Source organism: Hemiscyllium ocellatum, chromosome 19 (assembly GCF_020745735.1).
Source record: "Hemiscyllium ocellatum isolate sHemOce1 chromosome 19, sHemOce1.pat.X.cur, whole genome shotgun sequence".
NCBI classification, from domain to species: Eukaryota; Metazoa; Chordata; class Chondrichthyes; order Orectolobiformes; family Hemiscylliidae; genus Hemiscyllium; species Hemiscyllium ocellatum.
Genome location: NC_083419.1, coordinates 63,539,080 through 63,558,907, shown reverse-complemented (window position 1 = coordinate 63,558,907; position 19,828 = coordinate 63,539,080). Strand labels below are relative to the sequence as shown.

Here is a 19,828-nt window from a genome sequence, read left to right as displayed (position 1 = left end):
CTCACTATTTCATTTAAAAGTCTCAGATAGAAACCTCCAAAAGTGATATAGACTAGCTTTAAGTACTGTGGGATATATAGGGCTCTCTGTTGGTGACTGCAACTAATGTACAGCGTGGGTGCTATCAATTGTATGCTTAAACTGTTATAATGAGTAGATGGCAGTGAGTTGTGTACTACCTGCATCCTATTCACAGGATGTAAGTTAATCATGTATCACAATCCAACATCCATCTTCAGGGGCTAAGCAATTTAACTAACCCCTCTCCCCAAAGTCTTAGGATAAATGGATCAGCCAATTAGGATGTGGCTGAGGAGAGACGTCCTCACTGAGAGGCTTCTGAATTCTCTTTGAAATTCTCTACTCTAGAGGGTTGTGGATGTTCAGAAGAAAAACACATTCAAGATGGGAAGGAGGACGAGACAATCAATAGATTTTTGGACACTGAGGAAATCGAGGGGTCCATGAAGGAAGGTGAGGTTGAGATCAACGATTGATCTCATGGAATGGCTGAGGAGGCTCAAGGGGCTCAGGAGGATGGTCTACTCCTGTTCTTAGTTCTTATGTCTACATGATTGGGGTATGCCATCTGTCCTCTCAGGCCCTTCTCAGCCGTTGCTCAATTGACAGTGCTCTCATCTCTGTGCTCGAAGAATAGTGTTCAAACCTCACTTTAAGGCACCAGCAAAATATTCAAGGCTGGCACTCAATGCAATAGTGAGGGAATGTTGTTCCACTAGAGGTGTTCTCTCCTTGATGAGATGATAAACCAAGACTCTGTTTGCCCTCTTGACTGGATGTAGAAGACTAATGGCACTTTATCAAAGAAGAACTGAGACATATCCTGGCTAATATTCTCCCTCAACCAGCATCAATGACATAGATTGCCTGGTCATGACCAAATTGTAATTTCTGAGCCTATGTTCTATGCGAATTAGCAGCAATGTTTCTTATATTACAATGGTAACTACACTTCAAAAGTACTTTATTCAAGAGTACCGAAGAAGACAACATTGTAGTGATAATGCCACTTGATTAGTAATCTAGAGATTCAGGGTAAAGCTATGGACTCTTGGGTTCAAATCCCACTACGCCAGCTGGTGGAATATGGATTCTCCTTTTATTCTCTTGTGGGACATGGGCCAGTATTCATTGCCTGTCCCTTGAGAAAGTGGTGGTGAACTGACTTCTTGAACTGTTGTTGTCCATGTGCTGGAGGTAGACTCGAATACCATTAAGCAGGTAGTTCCAGGATTTTCACCCAGCGACAGTGAAGGAATGGTGATATATTTCCAAGTCAGGATGGTAATTGGCTTGGAGGAGAACTTGCAAGTGGCAGAGCTCCTCTCTGTCTGCAGCCCTTGCTCTTCTAGATAGAAGTGGTCATGGGTTTGGACAGTGCTGGTCAAGGAGCCTCAGTGAATTTCTGCATTGCACCACATAGCTGGTATATATAGCTATTACTGAGCATCAGCAACAATAGGAGTGAATGAGGTACCAGTCAATTTGGGGGTTTTGTCTTGGATAGTGTCAAGCTTCTTCAGTGTAGTTTGAGCAGCAATTATCCAGGCAAGTGGGAAGTATTCCATCACACTCTGGACTTGCACCTTGTAGATGCTTATCAGGCTTTGAAGAGTCAGGAGTGAGTTACTCAATGCAATATTCTTATCCTCTGACCTGCTCTTGTAGCCGCTGTGTTTATGTGTATCCAGTTCAGTTTTTGCTCAAAGGTAACTCCAAGATGTCAATGCAATTGAACGCCAAGGGGCGATGGTTAAGTTGTACCTTCTTGGAATGGTCATTGCCTGACATTTGTGTCGCCTGAATGTTACTTGCCACTTATCAGTTCAAGCTTGGATATTGTCGAGGTCTTGTTGCATTTGAACATGGACTCTTCAGTCACAAGTGGTGCTGAACATTGTGTAATCAACAGTGAACATCCTCACTCTGACCATATGATGGGGGGAAGGTCATGAATGAAACAGCTGAAGATGGCTGAACCTAGGACACTACCCTGAAGAACACTTGGGAGATGTCCTGATCATCCTTTGTGCCAGTGGCCAATTTTCCCCAATGGTTCCTAGTAATTCAAATGTTCCTAGGGCTCCTTGGTGCTACACTCGATTGAATGCAGTCTTGATATCAAGGACTGTCACTCTCACCTCCCCTTTGGAATTCAGCTCTTTTGTCCATGTTTGAACCAAAGCTGTAATGGGGTCAGCAGCTGAGTGACTCTGGTGGAACTGGGCATCACTGAGCAGTTATTGTTAAGCAGGTGCTGCTTGAGAGTTCTGTTGATGGCACCTTCTATCCTTTCACTGATGATCGAGAGTAGACTGATGGGGCGATAATTGTTTGGCTTGGATTTGTCCTCCATTTCCCGCATTGCCAGGCAGATGCCAGTGTTGTAAATCAATAAATCCATTATACAAGACCAATCCCAGTCATGGAGACCACGACTATCATTGCTATTGCAAGGTCTCATCTGGTTCAGTAACATTGTTTAGGGCAAGAAATCTATATCAATATTGCGTTATGTTTTTTATTCATTCAGGGGATGTGGACATCATTGGCTAGGCCAGCATTTTATTACCCATCCCAGAGGGCAGGTAAGAGTCATCAACATTGCTGTGGGTCCAGAGCCACAATTAGGTCAAACCAAATAAGGACAACAATTTCCTTTCCTAGAGGACATTAGTGAACCTAGCGTAGCCACCCGTAACTCCAGACACACAGCAATTTAGGTTGACTCATAATTGCCCTCTGAAATGGCTGAGCAAGCCTCTCTGTTCAAGGGCAGTTAGGGTTGAGCAACAAATGTAGGTCTGATTGAATAGAAATACGGTTGAATTGGTCGGTGTGGGCTTTGCAATATGTTCAGGTGACGAAGTGAAGCTGATTTTTTTTTTGTCCCTTTCTTCAAGAATCCTCCTCCTCAGGGGTGGATAACTGTGTATAGCTGCAAGTTCACTGCTGCTTGGGTAGGTGTGGTTGTTGATGTGAAAGCAAACTGAAATGAGCTGAAAAGTGACTGCTCGATGGTACTGTGAATGATTCAGCACCAGGCAGCTCCGGCTCTAGCTGCAACTCCTTTCAGTGCCCTTTGCCCACACTGTCGACATTCCATGTACGCTTGAGCTGCTCCTGGAAGCATTCACTTCCACAGCTGCTTTACCTGTACTGCACAGATATACTGCACAGCATTGCTGTTCGGCTTAGGCCCAGAGAAGATAGCTTGCACATGTAAGTTCTCAATTCGATCTTTTAAGTTGAGTAAACTAAGAGTTTATTTGTATTCTTTCAAGGAGTTAATATTGCTTCGTCAGAGCAGGATGGAGAAGGCATGCTTTGAAAATGGTGTATTACTTGCTCTGTGGCTTCCAGCTTTTTTTAAAAGGTTTTGCCAGTTGAGGGACTGAATTTCAAACTAGTCTTAAGTTACCAAGTTCTTTGCATAGTTTGGTGGAGTATATGAAGAGGACCACAAAAATGTAACTGTGGAATTTGTGAACAGTCAGGAGTCCAGCAGGAGTGTCAGTGATCCTGTAAATACTACAGATTGTGTTTACATTGGTGCCAGTGCATTGAGTACTGACAATGAACTGAACATTGTGTGATTGTGCAGCACACCACATTAATATGGTGGGTTTGCCTTGAAAACCAATGGATTTCTCAATGGAGTTGTGGTTCTACACTAACTGCTCATGTACAGCTACTTTAGAATTACAACGTGTTCCCCTATCGCTTTCCAATTCAGCAACATCAATATTGCATTATGTTTTTTATTCATTCAGGGGATATAGATGTCATTGGCTAGGCCAGCATTTTATTGTCCATCCCAGAGGGCAGTTATGAGTCACCCACATTGCTGTGGGCCCAGAGCCGCAATTAAGCCAGACCGGGTAAGGATGGCAGTTTCCTTCCCTACAGGACGTTAGTGAACCACATGTTTTTTTTTCCCCTGACAATCTGCAATGGTTTCGTGGTCATCAGTAGGCTCTTGATTCCAGATTTTCTTTTCCTTATTGAATTCAAGTTCCAACATCTGCCACGGTGGGATTTGAACCCAGGTATCCTTACGTGGGTCTCTAGATTAATAGTCTAGTGGTAATATCATTAGGCCATTGTCTCCCCTAAACCACACCGATTGGAAGATGAATTGGGACTGATGAAGATTAAAGAACTGCAAGAATGTGAGTACCACATCAGCATTGAGTGTCTAATTAGCTGTTCCTGTCCTCAGTGCATATGCATAGCCAGCACAATTTTTGATAACATTGAAGTATTGAGAATTAGTAGAATGGTGTCAGTCACCCAGAATTGTAGAAATAACTTACAAAGAGACCGTTATGCATCCTTGAAAGTGATATCTAGTAAGTTCATTTCCCTCTGCTCTTTCCTCACAGTATTGCAATTATCTTCCATTACCTATTTATCCAATTTGACAGTACCTGTTGGATTTATTTCCAAACTTTCAAGTCATATTTCCCAGGTCTTAACAGTGACACAGAAAAGAATTTGCATTCTCTGCTGTGATTTTTTTAACTTTAAATCCATGTTCTTTGGACCTGCTAATAGAAAAAGGTTCTGCTTGTTTATGTTTCAAAACCCGTCATCTCCTAAAATCTCCTTTTCATTCTCTCTGAGGTCTTGACATCCTTCCAAACGTGTGGAGCTTTTACTCTTTCATTACTAAATCATCACTTCTCCAGAGAAGTCAAGTCTTGGAATGGAGTATTTCTGTTTACCTAACAGTGTGGACTGAATTGTTGTATGACCATGTGAAATATCTCAGTTATAAAAAGAAATGTAAGTGTCAGTAAATACAATTAGACAGCAACTTCTTGCACAATGAATCTTAGAGGGGAGGGCTGATGCTGTGAAAAACAACTGATATCTTCTGGTTTGTCCTCAGTTCAACAAGTATAACTGATCACATAACATACCTTTCCTGCCACTGAAAGTGTGGAAAGCTTCATGAAATTTAGAGGCTGTTAACTTGAGAATCCATGTATCAGTTGTGTGCTAGATTGTATGCAGAAGTAAAATCTTCTAGTTATTTTCCACAAACAAATTCAACTCCTCCTTAACAAAGCACAGGATTGTGGTGTTTTGTTGCTACCTAGTGCTGGATGAAATCCTTAACTTGAATTGGATTGTTTGATTTGATTAGTTCAGAGCCACATGTATTTTGTAACAGTGAAAAGTGTGGTTATAATGTCTTCACTCTCCACTACAATTTTAAAAAGAAAATAAACCAAAGCATTGAAACTAAAGGCAGAAACATGAATGAATAAAGAATGCTCATCTTTACAGTCCATCTTGTTAAATACTCCATCATGGGCGGTGGGCCTGGGGCCAGGCACAAGTCCCATTCACCTCGTCACTGCCACTGGAATGAAAGTTGCCACTCTTTGGTGTCATCTTGTCTCCACCAATGCCCTCACCACTACGAGTCCTGACTGGACCTCACCAATGCAGAAGCCACCAATACCGCCAGATAACACCAACTGTCGATGAAACTAAAAATTTCCCATTGTCAGTTAGATTCGGATATTCAATCATGTCTGCACTCTTTTATGAAGTACTAAGCAGTACAAATCTAAAAGCATTGAACTTGCAAACACTGCCAAAATCTGTGTCCATATTTCCCATTAGGTCCTGCCCATGGAGCTAATATCTTGGCAGGAATGCCTGTGCGGAGCATGCTTCTTCAATGATAGGTGGCCCTGCAGCCAATTTACATTTAGCGGTTTTGAGGCAAGGCTTTCATCTCCATCTGAAAGGAAGCCCACTCCCAAGAGCTGCCGGCCCATCGAATGATTCCAGCAGCGCCACTGGAATTGGTGTCTGTTAGTGGAACTACATTTGACCACCCTCAGAGGACCATTGCTGATTCTGGATGAAGAGAAGAGGAAAGGGGACATGTGATGCTCATGGCAGGGCCACAGTAGGATGAGAGAGTTTACGGCCGGAGGAACACTTTGGTTGAGCCTCGACATTTTCAGGCAACCAATAAAGAAGCACCATCCCTTTTCTTGCCCAGGAGTAGGATCTGGCAGACTTCAAACTGGTTCTATACTCAACCAAATATGGAAGAATCTGGCGGATGCCCTGCTGTAGTAAATGTTAGGATTCATTTGCCCCAAGGGCAGGTGGGCCCCATGTCTTCTTTGCTGTATATAGAATTGCTATGGGCTTAGGGGAAAGTTGCCAGGCATCAGGATAAGAGTCCATGACATCACATTTAACCTCACTAACATGGCCATTCTATCCACTGCTGCCAGCCAACCCACACCCAGAGGAGAGGAGAATTCTGCCGCATATTTGACTTTCTCAGTCGTATTCCTATCCTTGCTGCAAACGTGAAACAGCTCTGATCAAAGTTACAAATGACATTCTATGACACTTTGACTATCCTTTCTTTTGACCAACAGTAGTTTGTCACATGATTGATATCACAATCTACCTCCAGAGCCTCTGCTCTGAGGTCCAGAGGATTGGATGGTTCTCAGCCCATTGCATTTGTCTGAAACTTCTTAATGTTGTCCTCCTTAGGTAGTCATGATTTGGAGATGCCGGTATTGGACTGTGGTGGACAAAGTTAAAAAGCACACAACACCAGGTTATAGTTCAACAGGTTTATTTGGAAGCACTAGCTTTCGAGGTGCTGCCTCTTTATCAGGTGGTTGTGGAACATGATCATACAACACAGAATTTATAGCAAAAGGTTGCAGTGTCATGGAGTTGGAATGATATATTAAACAACGTCAGTCAAAAATCAAACAACATCAGGTTATAGTTCTTAAACAAATTTACATTAAGTCTGTCATCTTTTAGAATGGGATATGGTGGTTTAGATTCCTTAATATTTAAATGCCAGAATTACATTCTCAAGGCGGCATCAGCTTATCTAATAATAGGTGTCATCTCAGCTCAGACAATGCATTAAATATGTGAAGGTAAAGTCTGTATCAATGTTGAGTCAATTCTATTTCTAAAGTGGGGCCCACAGAACTTGACATGGATTCATGCAGTTTTTGAGCAAAACAAAAAGTATTTCTGCAAATGCAAATTCACCCCACAAACTTATATGTGTGTGTGTGCAGAAGAGACAGAGTGTGTGTGTGAAAGTGAGCATGTGCATGTGGGTATGTAAGCTTGGTCAAGTATGTGTGTGAGTGTGATGAGGTAATAAGTCTGTGAGAGGGTGCGTGCTTGGGGGTGAGTGCAGGGGGGTGAGCATGTGTGTGCATATGAGAGAGAGCTTGTGTATGAGAGAGGGTCTGCATGAGTGTATGAATATGTAGGAGTGTGTGTGTGTGTGTAGTGTAGTGGGGTCACCTGTAGTGTGATATAAACCCAAGGTCCCAGTTGAGGCCTTCCCCACAGGTATCAGCCTCTGCTCGGCCACTCTGCATTGTTGCTTGTCCCGAAATCTGCCTTGGAGGATGGTCACCCGGAGGTCTGAGGTCAAATTTCCCAGACTGCTGAACTGTTCTCTGACTGGGAAGGATCATTGCACAGTGTCAATTTATCCATGGTCGTAGCGTCTGTTCAGTCTCGCCAATGTACCATGCCTCGGGACATCCTTGCCTGCAGTGTATGAGATAGACAATGTTGGCTGAGACACATGAGGATCTGTTGCGTACACTCTGACAGTGTGCATGGTCGATGTTGTCCTGAAGGCTGGGCAGTTTGCTGCGAACAATGATCTATTTGAGGTTTGGTGATTGTTTAAAGGCAAAATGTGGAGGTGTAAGGAAGGTCTTGGTGAGGTGCTCGTCCTCATCATCATGTGTTGCAGGCTGCGAAGAACATGGCATAGTCCTTCAGCTCCCGGGTCAATGAAGGGTATCCTATTGGTTGCATCCTGTATCTGTCTCCTGAGGAGGTTATTACAGTTTCTCGCTGTGGCATGTCGGAACTGATGGTCAACCAATTGAGCATCATACCTTGTACTTATGAAGGCATCCTTGAGCACTTACAGGTGTCCGTCATTTTCTTCCTCATCCGAACAGATTCTGTGTATGCGCTGTTTCAAAATGTTTTGGGTGGAAAGCTAGAGGAGTGCAGCATCGTGACATTATCCATGGGTTTGCGGCAGAGTGAGATGCTGAGGTGCACAACCTTGATGGAGGTGCACGTATCCAAGAATGAGATAGACACCTAAGAGTAGTCCGTGGTAAATTTGATGGTGGGGTGAAACACGTCGGTTCAGTCTGTGTAGTTGTTTCAGTCACTCCTCACGTCTGAGCCAGGAATCTCAGGAAGCCTGACTGGAAAGGAGCATCATTTATTGCTAAACACCAAAATGGAGCCACTACTTGTGACATACACAGGCTAGTACCAGCCTGAGACAATCAGCTCTGCATACCCATTCCTGGGTCTGCTTCATTCCTTTATTTTTTACAATCAGAATTGTTCTTAAACACAACTGAATTTTTTTCTCCCCATCACTAAATCACCATGACATTTTTTTCCTCTATTAACTACCACCAGTAAATCACCCATGTAGCCAATTAATGTAGCCAATTACTTGCAAAGCCCAATAAGAGCAATGCAAATTATCAGAGGTGAGGGAGAGCTGCAAGAAGGAGAGGCTGGGTCTGCTTTCTCAAGGGCTCAGGTGATGAGTTCCAACTGGGAAGGCCATTACCAAGGGAATTCATACTCAATGAACTCTATAGGGACATTAATTAATGATTTTCCATGGACCTTGTAGGGGTTATCACAAGTGTGTCATAACATCTCTGATCAGTTTGATTAAAATACGTATTCCAATATCCAGTTATGAGGACCACCAAGATCCAAAAAAAATTCACAGGATTCCTGTCAGAGGGAAAAAGGTCCAGAAAGATACACATGGTTCTTGTGGTGTAGTCGTAGTGTCCTACCTCTGAGCTAGGAAGCCCAGGATCAAACTCCACCTGCTTCAGAGATGTGTTATCACATCTCTGAATGGGTTAGTTGGAAAATGCCTAATTTTGGCCTCCTGCACGTTCCTAATTTCCACTGATTCCCTCAGCACACCTGCATTATCGATGGGACATAAGACATCATTGTCCCAAGAAACACAAGACATTACCTACTTCTTCATCATCCTAGCCATTTTGTGTAGTGACCTCAATAGAATTTTGTTTGGATGGGTTCAAATATGGGGCAGAATTTTACACTCCTCTGAGAGTGAATTGCCTGGGGCTAACAGGAAGTGGGTAATGTTGGGGAGGGGATGAGGTAGGTGTTAGTAAATTAAACACAAAGCTATGAGCACCCTTTCCTGGTACCTGTCCACATGCCTTTCCTAGTACTACAAACCTGCCCTCCAAACCCATTGCAATGCAATTCAAGGAAGGTATTGGGAAGCCCACCTGCCATTGGCCATATGAGGCCGTAGGTTGACACATTAGACTCTCTTCAGTTATCAAACATCCCCCATCCCCGGGTGATAGGGTTAGAGAGATAGGTTTGAAAGCCCCCCCATTGGCACAAGTTGCTGGATTATTTGTCAGAGATGCTTCCAATGTGTGTCCCCCAAGCATTCGACCCATGGATCATGACGTCAAGCCACCCTCACCCGGAACGTCCTACTCTTTCCCAGTTGATATCCCAGTGGGTGGGTGGAGCTTTTTCTTATATATTCCATTGTGGCCAGAGGATCACTTGCAATGAATTCGCTTCCCACTTCCACATTGGTAAATCTGGAGTCTAGCGAGGATATATCCTAGGCCTGCTCTGCTATTGCTAACTATGCGGGCCCCTGAGAGACATCTTCAGCAGCACATCACATTGTAAAGGCATGCCAATAACATCCAACACCACCACTGTCTCTGCTTTGACTGATGCTCATCTCATATCTAACAGTGAGAAGGACAAAATTCCCTTCAATTTTAATATTGGGAAGACGTACTCCATTGCTTTTGATATGAGTGACAAGGTCCACCCTTTCCTCCCAGCACTGTCCAAAGCTGAGTATATGATTGCTCACCAGGTTTTCTGATACTGAGCTGAGCCTACGTAGCCTCTTAACCTCTAACTTGCACTTCTATTGCATTGGGCACCTTCATCCTCGCTTCATTTCTTCTACTATCAATCCCTTCATTCATGTTGTGCTCTCAAGGCCATCCCAAACTTGCACGCTGTATCAACTTGAGCTCATCCGTAACTCTGAAGCCCATTTCTCGACTTGGATCTAGTCTAGTTCACCCACCACAGTTGTACCGAATGAACTACATTGGCTCAAAGAGCTTAAAAATCTCATCCTCATTTTCAAACCTTACATCTAATGAGATGAATCTACCACTCATCTTTTTGGCAAAGTGCAAGCCGTGTTGAGTTTTTTGAAGGGATTCTCATTTCCAGGCTGTGCAAGATTTCTCAATATGTCTTACCAAAAACACCTCATTAACGAGCTATCCTACCTACCTACCTATCATGGCATTGCTCATTTCCAATTCATTACCCATCTTATCTTGAGGATAATAGTAGGGAAACACAAATAATCCAGCAACCCATGGCAATTTGCAGCTTGTGTCTATCACACAAATTATTGGGCTATTTACACACCACTAATGGTGCACACAATACACCTCATGTTCCTTCTTCCAATAATTCCAATACTTACCTTTTCAATAAGTTGCAAGTTCATTTTGTGAAGCATTAGAGAGATTCTCAGAGCTGAGCTCTTAGGAAAATAACTAGAATTCTCCGTGCAAAGTTTTGACCTTTCCGATGTGGGTTTATAGGACACCTTCTCTGTAATTCCCAGAGATACAATCTGTTATGGTTAAAAACATATTTGATGTTTCCTGAGTTAAATAATAAATATTGCCAAATGAGTGTGTTTGGAGTGTAACTATGAGTGACACAGCTTCAGGCTATCTCTGCCTTCAGTCTGTCCTTGTAATTAGTCCAATCAAGCTAAGACTCAAACGTGGACCAAACCAGCATTGTGTTACTTTGGAATGTTTAAATGAAAATGTGACTAAAGTCAGCCAGGCAAGAGGGGCTAGTTTAGTTTGGGAAACTTGGATGGCATGGACAAGTTGGACTGAAAGGTCTGTTTCCATATTCTATGACTCTAACACTTTTTGACATTGGGACATGGGCACTTGGTTGAAGAACATGCAATGTATTTGATCTATAAGCTGTTGGTGCCCAGTGTAGGTGTGAGATTGATGTATCATGGTTCAGTAGAGCAATACTTCCTTAACTAATCACTGCTAACAACCAGGAACAGCTGCCTGATCTTATGCCTGCGCTAAGCTGCAAGGTACGACAGACATACTGTGAGTCTTTAAGCTCTGACTGAGGGGGCAAAACATCATAAGACAAGGCAGAGATGGTGGGAGCTACTCAGCAGGTACAAAGTGAATGAATGCTCAGGGAGCGAACAAGGAGTTCTGCGATGCACCCTGATCCAGATCAGGAGTTTGTAGCCTACTCCTGTCCACAACTCTGCCAAAATATCCTGGCAGCAGTATTAGAATGAAAGGTATTGGTGCCATCCACTGTGGCACTGAAGTGCAGCTCTATATTGTAAGTGGGTTGGAAATGTGTCATAAGTGAGTGAAGAGGCTGGTATATGTCTGATGCCAACCTCCATGGCCAGGGGTTCAGGTGCTTGCTGCCCATGGAGTGTCCCCTGGGATGTTGGGCACTGCTGCCCAAGGTGGAGGTGCAGAGGAGCAAGCAGTGAACTGGTGACACCAGGTAACCACTCTGTTGTTCATGTCAGCAGTTGTCATCTTCTTGTTTCTTTCTGGCAGTGGGAGAGTTGGAAACTGCATTTAACTGTATGTAGAAGTGTAGAATGTAGGATCAGGAGTAAGCCATTCAGCCCCTTAAGCCTGCTCCACCATTCAACATGGTCAGGGTTAATCATCGAGTTCAATCCCAAATCCTGCCCTCCCCCCATATCCCTTGAGTCACATGAGTTCGATCTTCTTGAAAACACATAATATTTGACCATTTTCTGTGGTTGTGAATTCCACAGGCTCACAACTCTCTGGGTGAAGGAAGTTCTGATTTCAGTCCAAAAAAGTTTGCCCCCTATCCTTGAACTGTAACCCCCTGTTCTGCACTCCCTCAGGATCAGGGACCATCTTTCTGCACTTAAATTCCTCATTTTTCTAAACTCCAGATGAATACAATTCTAACCAACACAATCTCTTTTCGTACATCAGTTTGCCATTCCAGGAATCAACTTGGGAAACCTTTGCTGCGCTCCCTATACAACAAAAACTTCCTTCTCCAGATAAGGAGACCAACACTGCACACAATATTACAGTTGTGGCCTCACCAAGGTTCTACATAATTGTTGCAAGATATCCTTGTTCCTGTACTCAAATATAATTGCAGTCAGAAATTCTGATTCTTGAAGTGAAAATAAGGTAAAATAAGGGAATAATGGAATAATAATTCATGCAAACAGACCTCTCACTGCTCTGTAATTGCTGTGGAAAATTGGATTTGTTCTCCCAATGTTATGAATCTCATTTCTCACCTTATGATCTCAATGGACTTATCAATGTGCACGTTATTCAGGGATTGGAAAAGTTGTGGCTTACATGCCAAACTACACACATAGCTTCTGCTTTACTCTTAGAAGAATAAACAAGGATAGAGGATAGAGGATAGAAAGCCAGTTGCAACTCTACTGGAGTGAACTAGTGGGATTGAACACTCTCATGTATGCCAGCTAGGATTCAAATGTTAGCATATTGTGAAGGCCACAGTCGAAAGACTATTCCCTCATGTGTTGCAGGCGAAGATATAGTCTCACTCTGAGTGCTGCAAACCAATTTAAAATTGGAATCATGACAGTGGAACTTCTAACAGCTGGCAAAACCTGAAATCACAAAAACATCTGTCAACTCTACCAATAACTTGGACTGCAAAAGATGCAATGTTTAACTACCTGCTCTTTGTGAATATTTCAAATGTTGATCTGTATATCTGTTAGTTTTTTAACCTTTAAGTTTAAAATAAAACTTTTTTGAACTTACTTCTTATTCCGAATCTTTTTTTTGCATTAGCGTTTCGTCTTATGTGTTGGGATTAATAAACTCACTCTTCATTAATGTCTGAAAGTCTGATTTAAAACAGAAATTTATTGGAGTCTGGGAGGAAGATTATACATAAGGGAAGACATCCTTGCCAAGTTAACCTTGTTGCAAACATACAACTGAGGGGGGCGGGGAGGGCTGAACACAGAAGGGAACCAGTTCAGTGTTCGGCACTGGAAGGTGCCTAACATTTGGGCTCTCCTGTCTGGAAGTGTAACAAACTAAGGAACATCACTCAGGGTCTAGTCATATTACAGATAGCACAAAACCTGGAAGAATTAAGGAAGATAACAACAGATTTCAAGAGGACAGGTAGAATAAATGACACATGACAGATACAAATCAATGCAAAAGGTGTGGTGATACATTTTGATGTGAAGAATAGTGAGACATGGCATACGCTCCAAGGTAACATTTTAAAGCAGCGAAGAACCGAGATATTTAGCGGTGCTTGTGAACAAATATTTGAAGCTGACAGGAGTTAGAAATGCAGGTAATAGTGCATACGGGATCCTTAGGCTCTTTAAATAGAACCACAAAGTCAGGAAGTCACATGAAACCTTTAAACATTTCTGTTAAACAAAATTAACCCCCTCTGCCAATTTTTAACAAAAACAAGTTCTCCATGAGAATACCTGAGTGTCAATTTCACCCTCACAGCGAGATTTCAAAGCTCTTGCAATAAGGCAGCTACTGTGATTAATTCTCATGTAAGTTAGCAAGGACTGGGAGTTGCTGAAGAACATCGATCAAACGAAGATAGCATTCTGCATTGGCAGTAGCAGAAACATTACAAACATTTCTGCCCATTTATTCTTTCCTGGTTTAAGCTATTGCAACAAACATTCAATGGTGTCAGGTTTTTAAGTTGATCGGTGGATTTTCTTTTCAAAATACCCTAAAGTACTGGACATTACAGCAGCCATTTTGTTTGGAACCATTCTGGGTTGGAGGTGGAGGTGCTTATCATGTGACTCTGCCCATGTGACACTTAATCTCATGACATCAGGTCACATGGTTACTCCAGATGTAGCTGCATTTGTCTTGCAAAGGTCTTTATTTTTATTTCTGTTTTCATGGAATCAATTGTACTGTGAAAAGTTTCAAGAAGGAGAATGGTTCAAGTCAGTAGTTGAAGAGTGGAATTAAATTGCTGGTAACTTAATTAAAATACACTTTTTTTTTTAATTTGTGGGATGTTGTATCAGTGGCTGGGCTAGCATTTATTGTTCATTTCCTAATTATTTTGGAGAAGGTAATTACCCTGGTATGCTGTCTCCTTGATTTGCTGCAGTACTTGGATTGACAGGTACCCTGTAAGACTGATAAGGGGAGAGCTCCATGACTTTGACCAAGCAACTATGAAGGAATACCCATGCATTTCTAACTCTGGATGGTGTGTGTCTTAGAGGGGATACTGTAAGTCATGTGTTCCTGTGCATCTTTTGTCCTTGTCTTTCTAGGTGGTAGATTTTGTTTGGACTATGCTTAGGAGTTGCTGTTGACCATCTTGTAGGTATCACATAGCTGTTAATGTGTGTTGAAGGTGAAGGATTGGGTGCCATTCACCAGGATGGTGTTGAGCTGCTTGAGTGTTGTTAAAACTGAACCTGTTCAAGCAAATAGAGTGCATTCTATCAGACACCCAACTGGTTCCTTGGAGACAGTGGACAGTAATTACTTGCCATAGAATTCCAACCACTAAGCTGTTTTTGTAGCCACAGTGTTTATTTGGTTGGTCAAGTTCATCTTTTCATCAATGGTAACCTCCAGGATTTTGGTAGTCTAGGATTCAGTAATAAAAATGCCATTAAATGTCATGAGGTTTGATTAGATTCGATATTGTTAAAGATCGTCATTCCTGGCAATTGTGAATATTATTTGCTATTCATTATCCCTACCTGGATACCGTCCAGGTCTTTTACATTTGAACAAGGACAGCTTCAGTAGCGAACGGTGCTGAATATTGTGCAATCATCAGTGACCATTCCCACTTCTGACCTTATGATGAAGGGAAGGTCATTGGATGAAGTATCTGAAGATGGTTGGGCCTAAGACACTACCCTGAGGAACTCCTGCAGAGGAGCTCCTGGAGCTGAGATGACTCTCTTCTAACAACCACAATCCTTTTCCTTTGCACTAGAAATGACTCCAACCAGCAGTGTGTGTTGGAGGGTAACCAGTAGTCACACTGTCCTCACTCTTAGAGCTTTTTCATTCAGATGATCAAGATCATGCTCAGATTCAAATGTATAACCAGCAGTAATGCAATTTAAGGGTCATTAGGGTTGAAACATGAATTCTGCCTTGTCCCCACTGCTTAGTTTCATTTCACCACAACTTGTTTTACTTTCAGATCTCCAGCATCTGCAGTTCTTAGTTTTATCATAGTAATAAAAATTTGTAAAAAATCCAATCCTACCAGCTAGTGTTAACTTACAATTCCTTGAAACTGCGTGGCAAACACAGACCACTGAACTGATTTTTCTAGTTCTGCTACATCCACCAACAATCTCTTTTTCCTGTGTATTGGGAGAATGTGTAATGGAATTTGAGGGTATGACTAGGATGAATAACCAAGATCTTTTCCCAAGGATAGAAGAGTCCAAAACTTAAAAAAACATCTGTTTAAGGTGAGCAGGGCAAGATTTAAGAGATCTCGGGGCAACGTTTCCACACAGAGGATGGTGTGTGTATGGAATGAGCTGCCAGAGGAAATGATGGAGGCTGATACAATTACACAATTTAAAAGGCATTTGGATGAATAGGAAGGGTTTGGAGGGATATGGGCCAAATGCTAGCAAATGGGACTAGTTTAATTTAGGATACCTGGTCAGCATAGCTGACTTAGACCAAACGGACTGTTTCTATGCTGTACACTACTTCTGTGACTGTAATTACAAATATGATTCATGTTTATTGCAGAATACTTGGTATGTATTTTCCATCAAGCTGGGTCTGAAAGCCAGATAAATTGGGTTACTGTGTGTATATTAATGTAAACATTTAATGTTTGGTATGACTCCAGGAACACTGGGCTCAATGTTCAACGTTCCACCTCAGTGAGCTGTAACGGTATCACTTACTGCACCCATTAAATCTTCTTCCTCAGTGAAACGACGGGAGGATGGCATCCTTGTTTCGAAGTGAGGAGATGTGCCTAACGCAGCTGTTTCTGCAGGTTGAGGCTGCGTATTGCTGCATCTCTGAGCTGGGAGAGCTCGGCTTTATGCAGTTTCGAGATGTAAGTATTTAATGACCATCCCTAGTTAGCCTTGGGAAGTGCTCAGTTTCACATTCTGGACTACAGCAGTCGATGTGATGGAAGAACTCCCAGAGTATTGCTTGCTAGTGAGTTCCCAGATACTGACTGAGTAATGACGCAAGTCCAACAAAATATGTCTAGTAGATGGGGCAAATAATGAGAGTAATCCAGAGATGGCTACCTTTTTTGCAGTAATTTCTTCCCTAGCTCCTTTAAACATGTCTTTAAACACGTGGGCGGCACGATGGCACAGTGGTTAGCACTGCTGCCTCACAGCGCCAGAGACACGGGTTCAATTCCCACCTCAGGCAACTGACTGTGTGGAGTTTGCACGTTCTCCCCGTGCCTGTGTGGGTTTGCTCCGGTTTCCTCCCACAGTCCAAAGGTGTGCGGGCCAGGTGAATTGGCTATGCTAAATTGCCCGTAGTGTTAGGTAAAGGGGTAAATGTAGGGGTATGGGTGGGTTGCGCTACGGTGGGTCGGTGTGGACTTGTTGGGCCGAACGGCCTGTTTCCACACTGTAAGTAATCTAATCTAATTTTCCGTAGATGTTCATTTTTTGACACAGGCCATGACTTACCATTCACCCCTCTGTGATCACCTTTGCCTGGATATCCTGATGCCTCCCCTGTTGCTTAGATTACTTCTCCTGCTTTTTCTAACATTCTTGGTATCAGAAATAACATTTGTAGCATCAACAGAGAGAGAAATAGTGCAAGAGTGAATTATTTAAACATTCATGCATATCCTCCAATTTTTTTCACGTGAAGCTGTAGCCAACTTCTGAAATGCATGTTGGCTCTATGTTACGACTGAGTTTAGATATCACTTATTCCATCTCTCCAGACACCGAGAGCCTATCTGTGTTTGAATAATGCCTTGTTCAGTGTTTTTTTTTGTGCTTGTGCCCAGTTTTGTTTCTCTCCAGTGAGAACGGAGAATCATTTTAGAAAATGGGTCTTGCTGTGTTGCTCACATTTTGACTGAGACACTGTTGCTGGGCCTCATTTATGATCGTGCTATGGACTGCAATTTGTGGGAGAAGAATCTTCTTTTTTTCATTCAAGTGGCTTAATTATCCCCAACATTTCTTTCCTTCCATAGGCTTTGACTCTTGCAAGATGCAATAAAGTTCTCTCCAGCATCTCCCTCCTGAAATTTTACATTTTTTTTAAAAAAAAGCTGTGAGGATTGAGAATGTATAAAGCAAGCTGTATTTGTGGGGGAGGTGTGTGTGATTATTTGCCCAGCCAGTATTCCCATGTAAATGCTCTTTCTGTATTGTGACAATAAGTTGCAATGCTATCCAGTTTACTAAATTTATCACCTATCTTTCCCAAATATTTTTACATCCTGATCTGGTCTTCAGTATGAAAGATATTATTTTTAATAGAGCTTCTTAATCAATTTTGTCTGTGCATATATGTCTCAAAATATAAAATAGAAAATTTTGTATTATATTTGGACATGTATATAGATTTTTTTTGACATTTGTACATTTATTGAGAATTTGTTTTTGATGTCTGAGTCTTCAGATGTTGGTTGTCACTCCCACGTCACAAGTTAGATTTGGTCATGCTTTGGAACATTTGCTGTATGAGCACAGAAACTCCAGGTGGTGATGTTTCTATATTTAGAACCAGTAATGATAGGGAGCAGCACTATATTGTCTGTCTCTTTTACAGCTGAACTTAAGTGTCAACTCATTCCAGCGGAAATTTGTGAATGAAATTCGACGTTGTGAAGTGATGGAGCGAATTCTTCGTAAGTGTGCTTTGTTGAAAATGGTCAAGACACTTTTTGCTTTTAAAATATTAACACTGTTGATTCTATAAAGACCCTCCTAAATCCTGCGCTTGTGATAAAATCAATTCCTCCAACAAATATTTAATCAAAAATTGGGATAAACCCAAACCGAGATATTAAAAAATTATCAGGCTGATGTTTTAAATTTTATTCTCTTTCTGCCCTCACCCAATACCCTAGTCATTTTCAATGCCTTTGCTAACCTTGGGATGGAGTAAGGTTCACATTGAATAGAAGTGCTCTGAGACAAATAGCCTATTTCTGTTCTGTAAATTCAATTTTATTTTATGGGTTTTGTAAAAATGTATTTGCTGTTTTATTGAGAACTGTTGCCAATGTACACTGTCAGATGAGTAAAGCTTGCAATTTTTTTTTTATGAATTTGACTCCTAGTCTACTGACCTGCTGCTGTGCAGTCCTTTTTCCGATCTCGCCAAAGGCAATTCAAAATTCTTCATACCAGTCCCTTGTACCAGAAACAAATTCTCAACAAATGTGGGTAATTTGGCAGTACTGAGGGCAAAGTTAGCCTCTATTCTATGTTGTCAAGTTGCAAATATCAGTGGAAGGTATTTGCAGAGATTTTAATATCTGACATGACCTGACTTCAATTACCTCATTCGCTTTGTGTCAAAGTTGGGAGCTGAGGGCAGAATTTGATGCTTCCCCTTGAGGAAAGTTTGGAATTGGGTGTAGGTCAGGGAGGTTGCATTTGATTATTTCCTGTCCACTTAAGGGCTTCATCACACTGGTATTTAACTGGGCTGGGAAACTGAAGAGCAAACTGTTTTGGTGACTGGTTTGAGGAACTGGGGAGGGGATGGACAGTTGGGAACCTCCATGTCCAATTCTGTGAAGCCCTCCCACAGCATCCTTGTGTACCTGTGGCATTGGTCCCTTCATAACTCTAGGCCTCTGCCTGGTAACCTGACTAACAGCAGCCATCACTTCCAGTGATACCATCAGTACGAGAGGGCTGAAACCTCCTTTTTTAGGCTGAGGTGGGGGGGGTTCCATTCCTGGGTCCTGAATAAGACTGGTTTCTGTTAAATCCTCCTCCCCTAAAATGGAACAAAGTGGAACACCTTACTCTCGCTCTTAAGGAAAAGTTGATCTTGAGCCTTATTGAGTTCTTTGTGAAAGTAACAAACAATAGAAAAGAGTAATATAATAGGTTTAGTACAATATATGCGGACTTTCAAGGGCCTTCAGTAAGGTTCAGTTTAGTGCACTCCTGTCTAAGGTCAAATCATGCGGAGACAGGAAATAAGTAGCAAAATCGATGGATAGTTGCAAAAACTAAAAGCAGTTTGTATTAATGGTAGTTACTCAGACTGGATGAAAGTGCACAGGACTAGGTGCTGTCATTTACATTGTTCACCAAATAAGTCATAAATTTAGTCTTTGAAATCTCAATTTCATTTTTTGAAATTTGCTAATGATATCAAATTTAGTGATTAGGGTCACCTTCTTTTAGAAATATACAAGATATGAAGAAAAAATGGTAAATTAATGTCAAGCATGTAAGTATGGATGAGTTTATTTGGTGTGAAATCTAAGGAAACCATTTTCCATGATAAATCTAAGTGGGAGAGGTAAAGACATCCAGGGGTACAGTCTACAAAAGGCAATGCAAGTTACAATCAAACATGCAAACAAAGCACTTCATTCTAGAAGAGAAGCTGATAAA

At 41.9% G+C, this 19,828-nt stretch overlaps 1 protein-coding gene across 1 annotated transcript in view; it reads left to right on the top strand.

The window, feature by feature from the left end:
• The first annotated feature begins 3,027 nt into the window (after positions 1-3,027).
• Positions 3,028-19,828, top strand: part of LOC132825010 (V-type proton ATPase 116 kDa subunit a 4-like) — a 75,280-nt gene continuing 58,479 nt past the window's right edge. Inside the window, exons 1-3 of the mRNA XM_060840004.1 lie at positions 3,028-3,243; positions 16,180-16,311; positions 18,018-18,096. Coding sequence (XP_060695987.1) covers positions 16,195-16,311; positions 18,018-18,096 — 196 coding nt within the window. The 5' untranslated portion in view covers positions 3,028-3,243; positions 16,180-16,194. The remainder of the gene's footprint in view (positions 3,244-16,179; positions 16,312-18,017; positions 18,097-19,828) is intronic.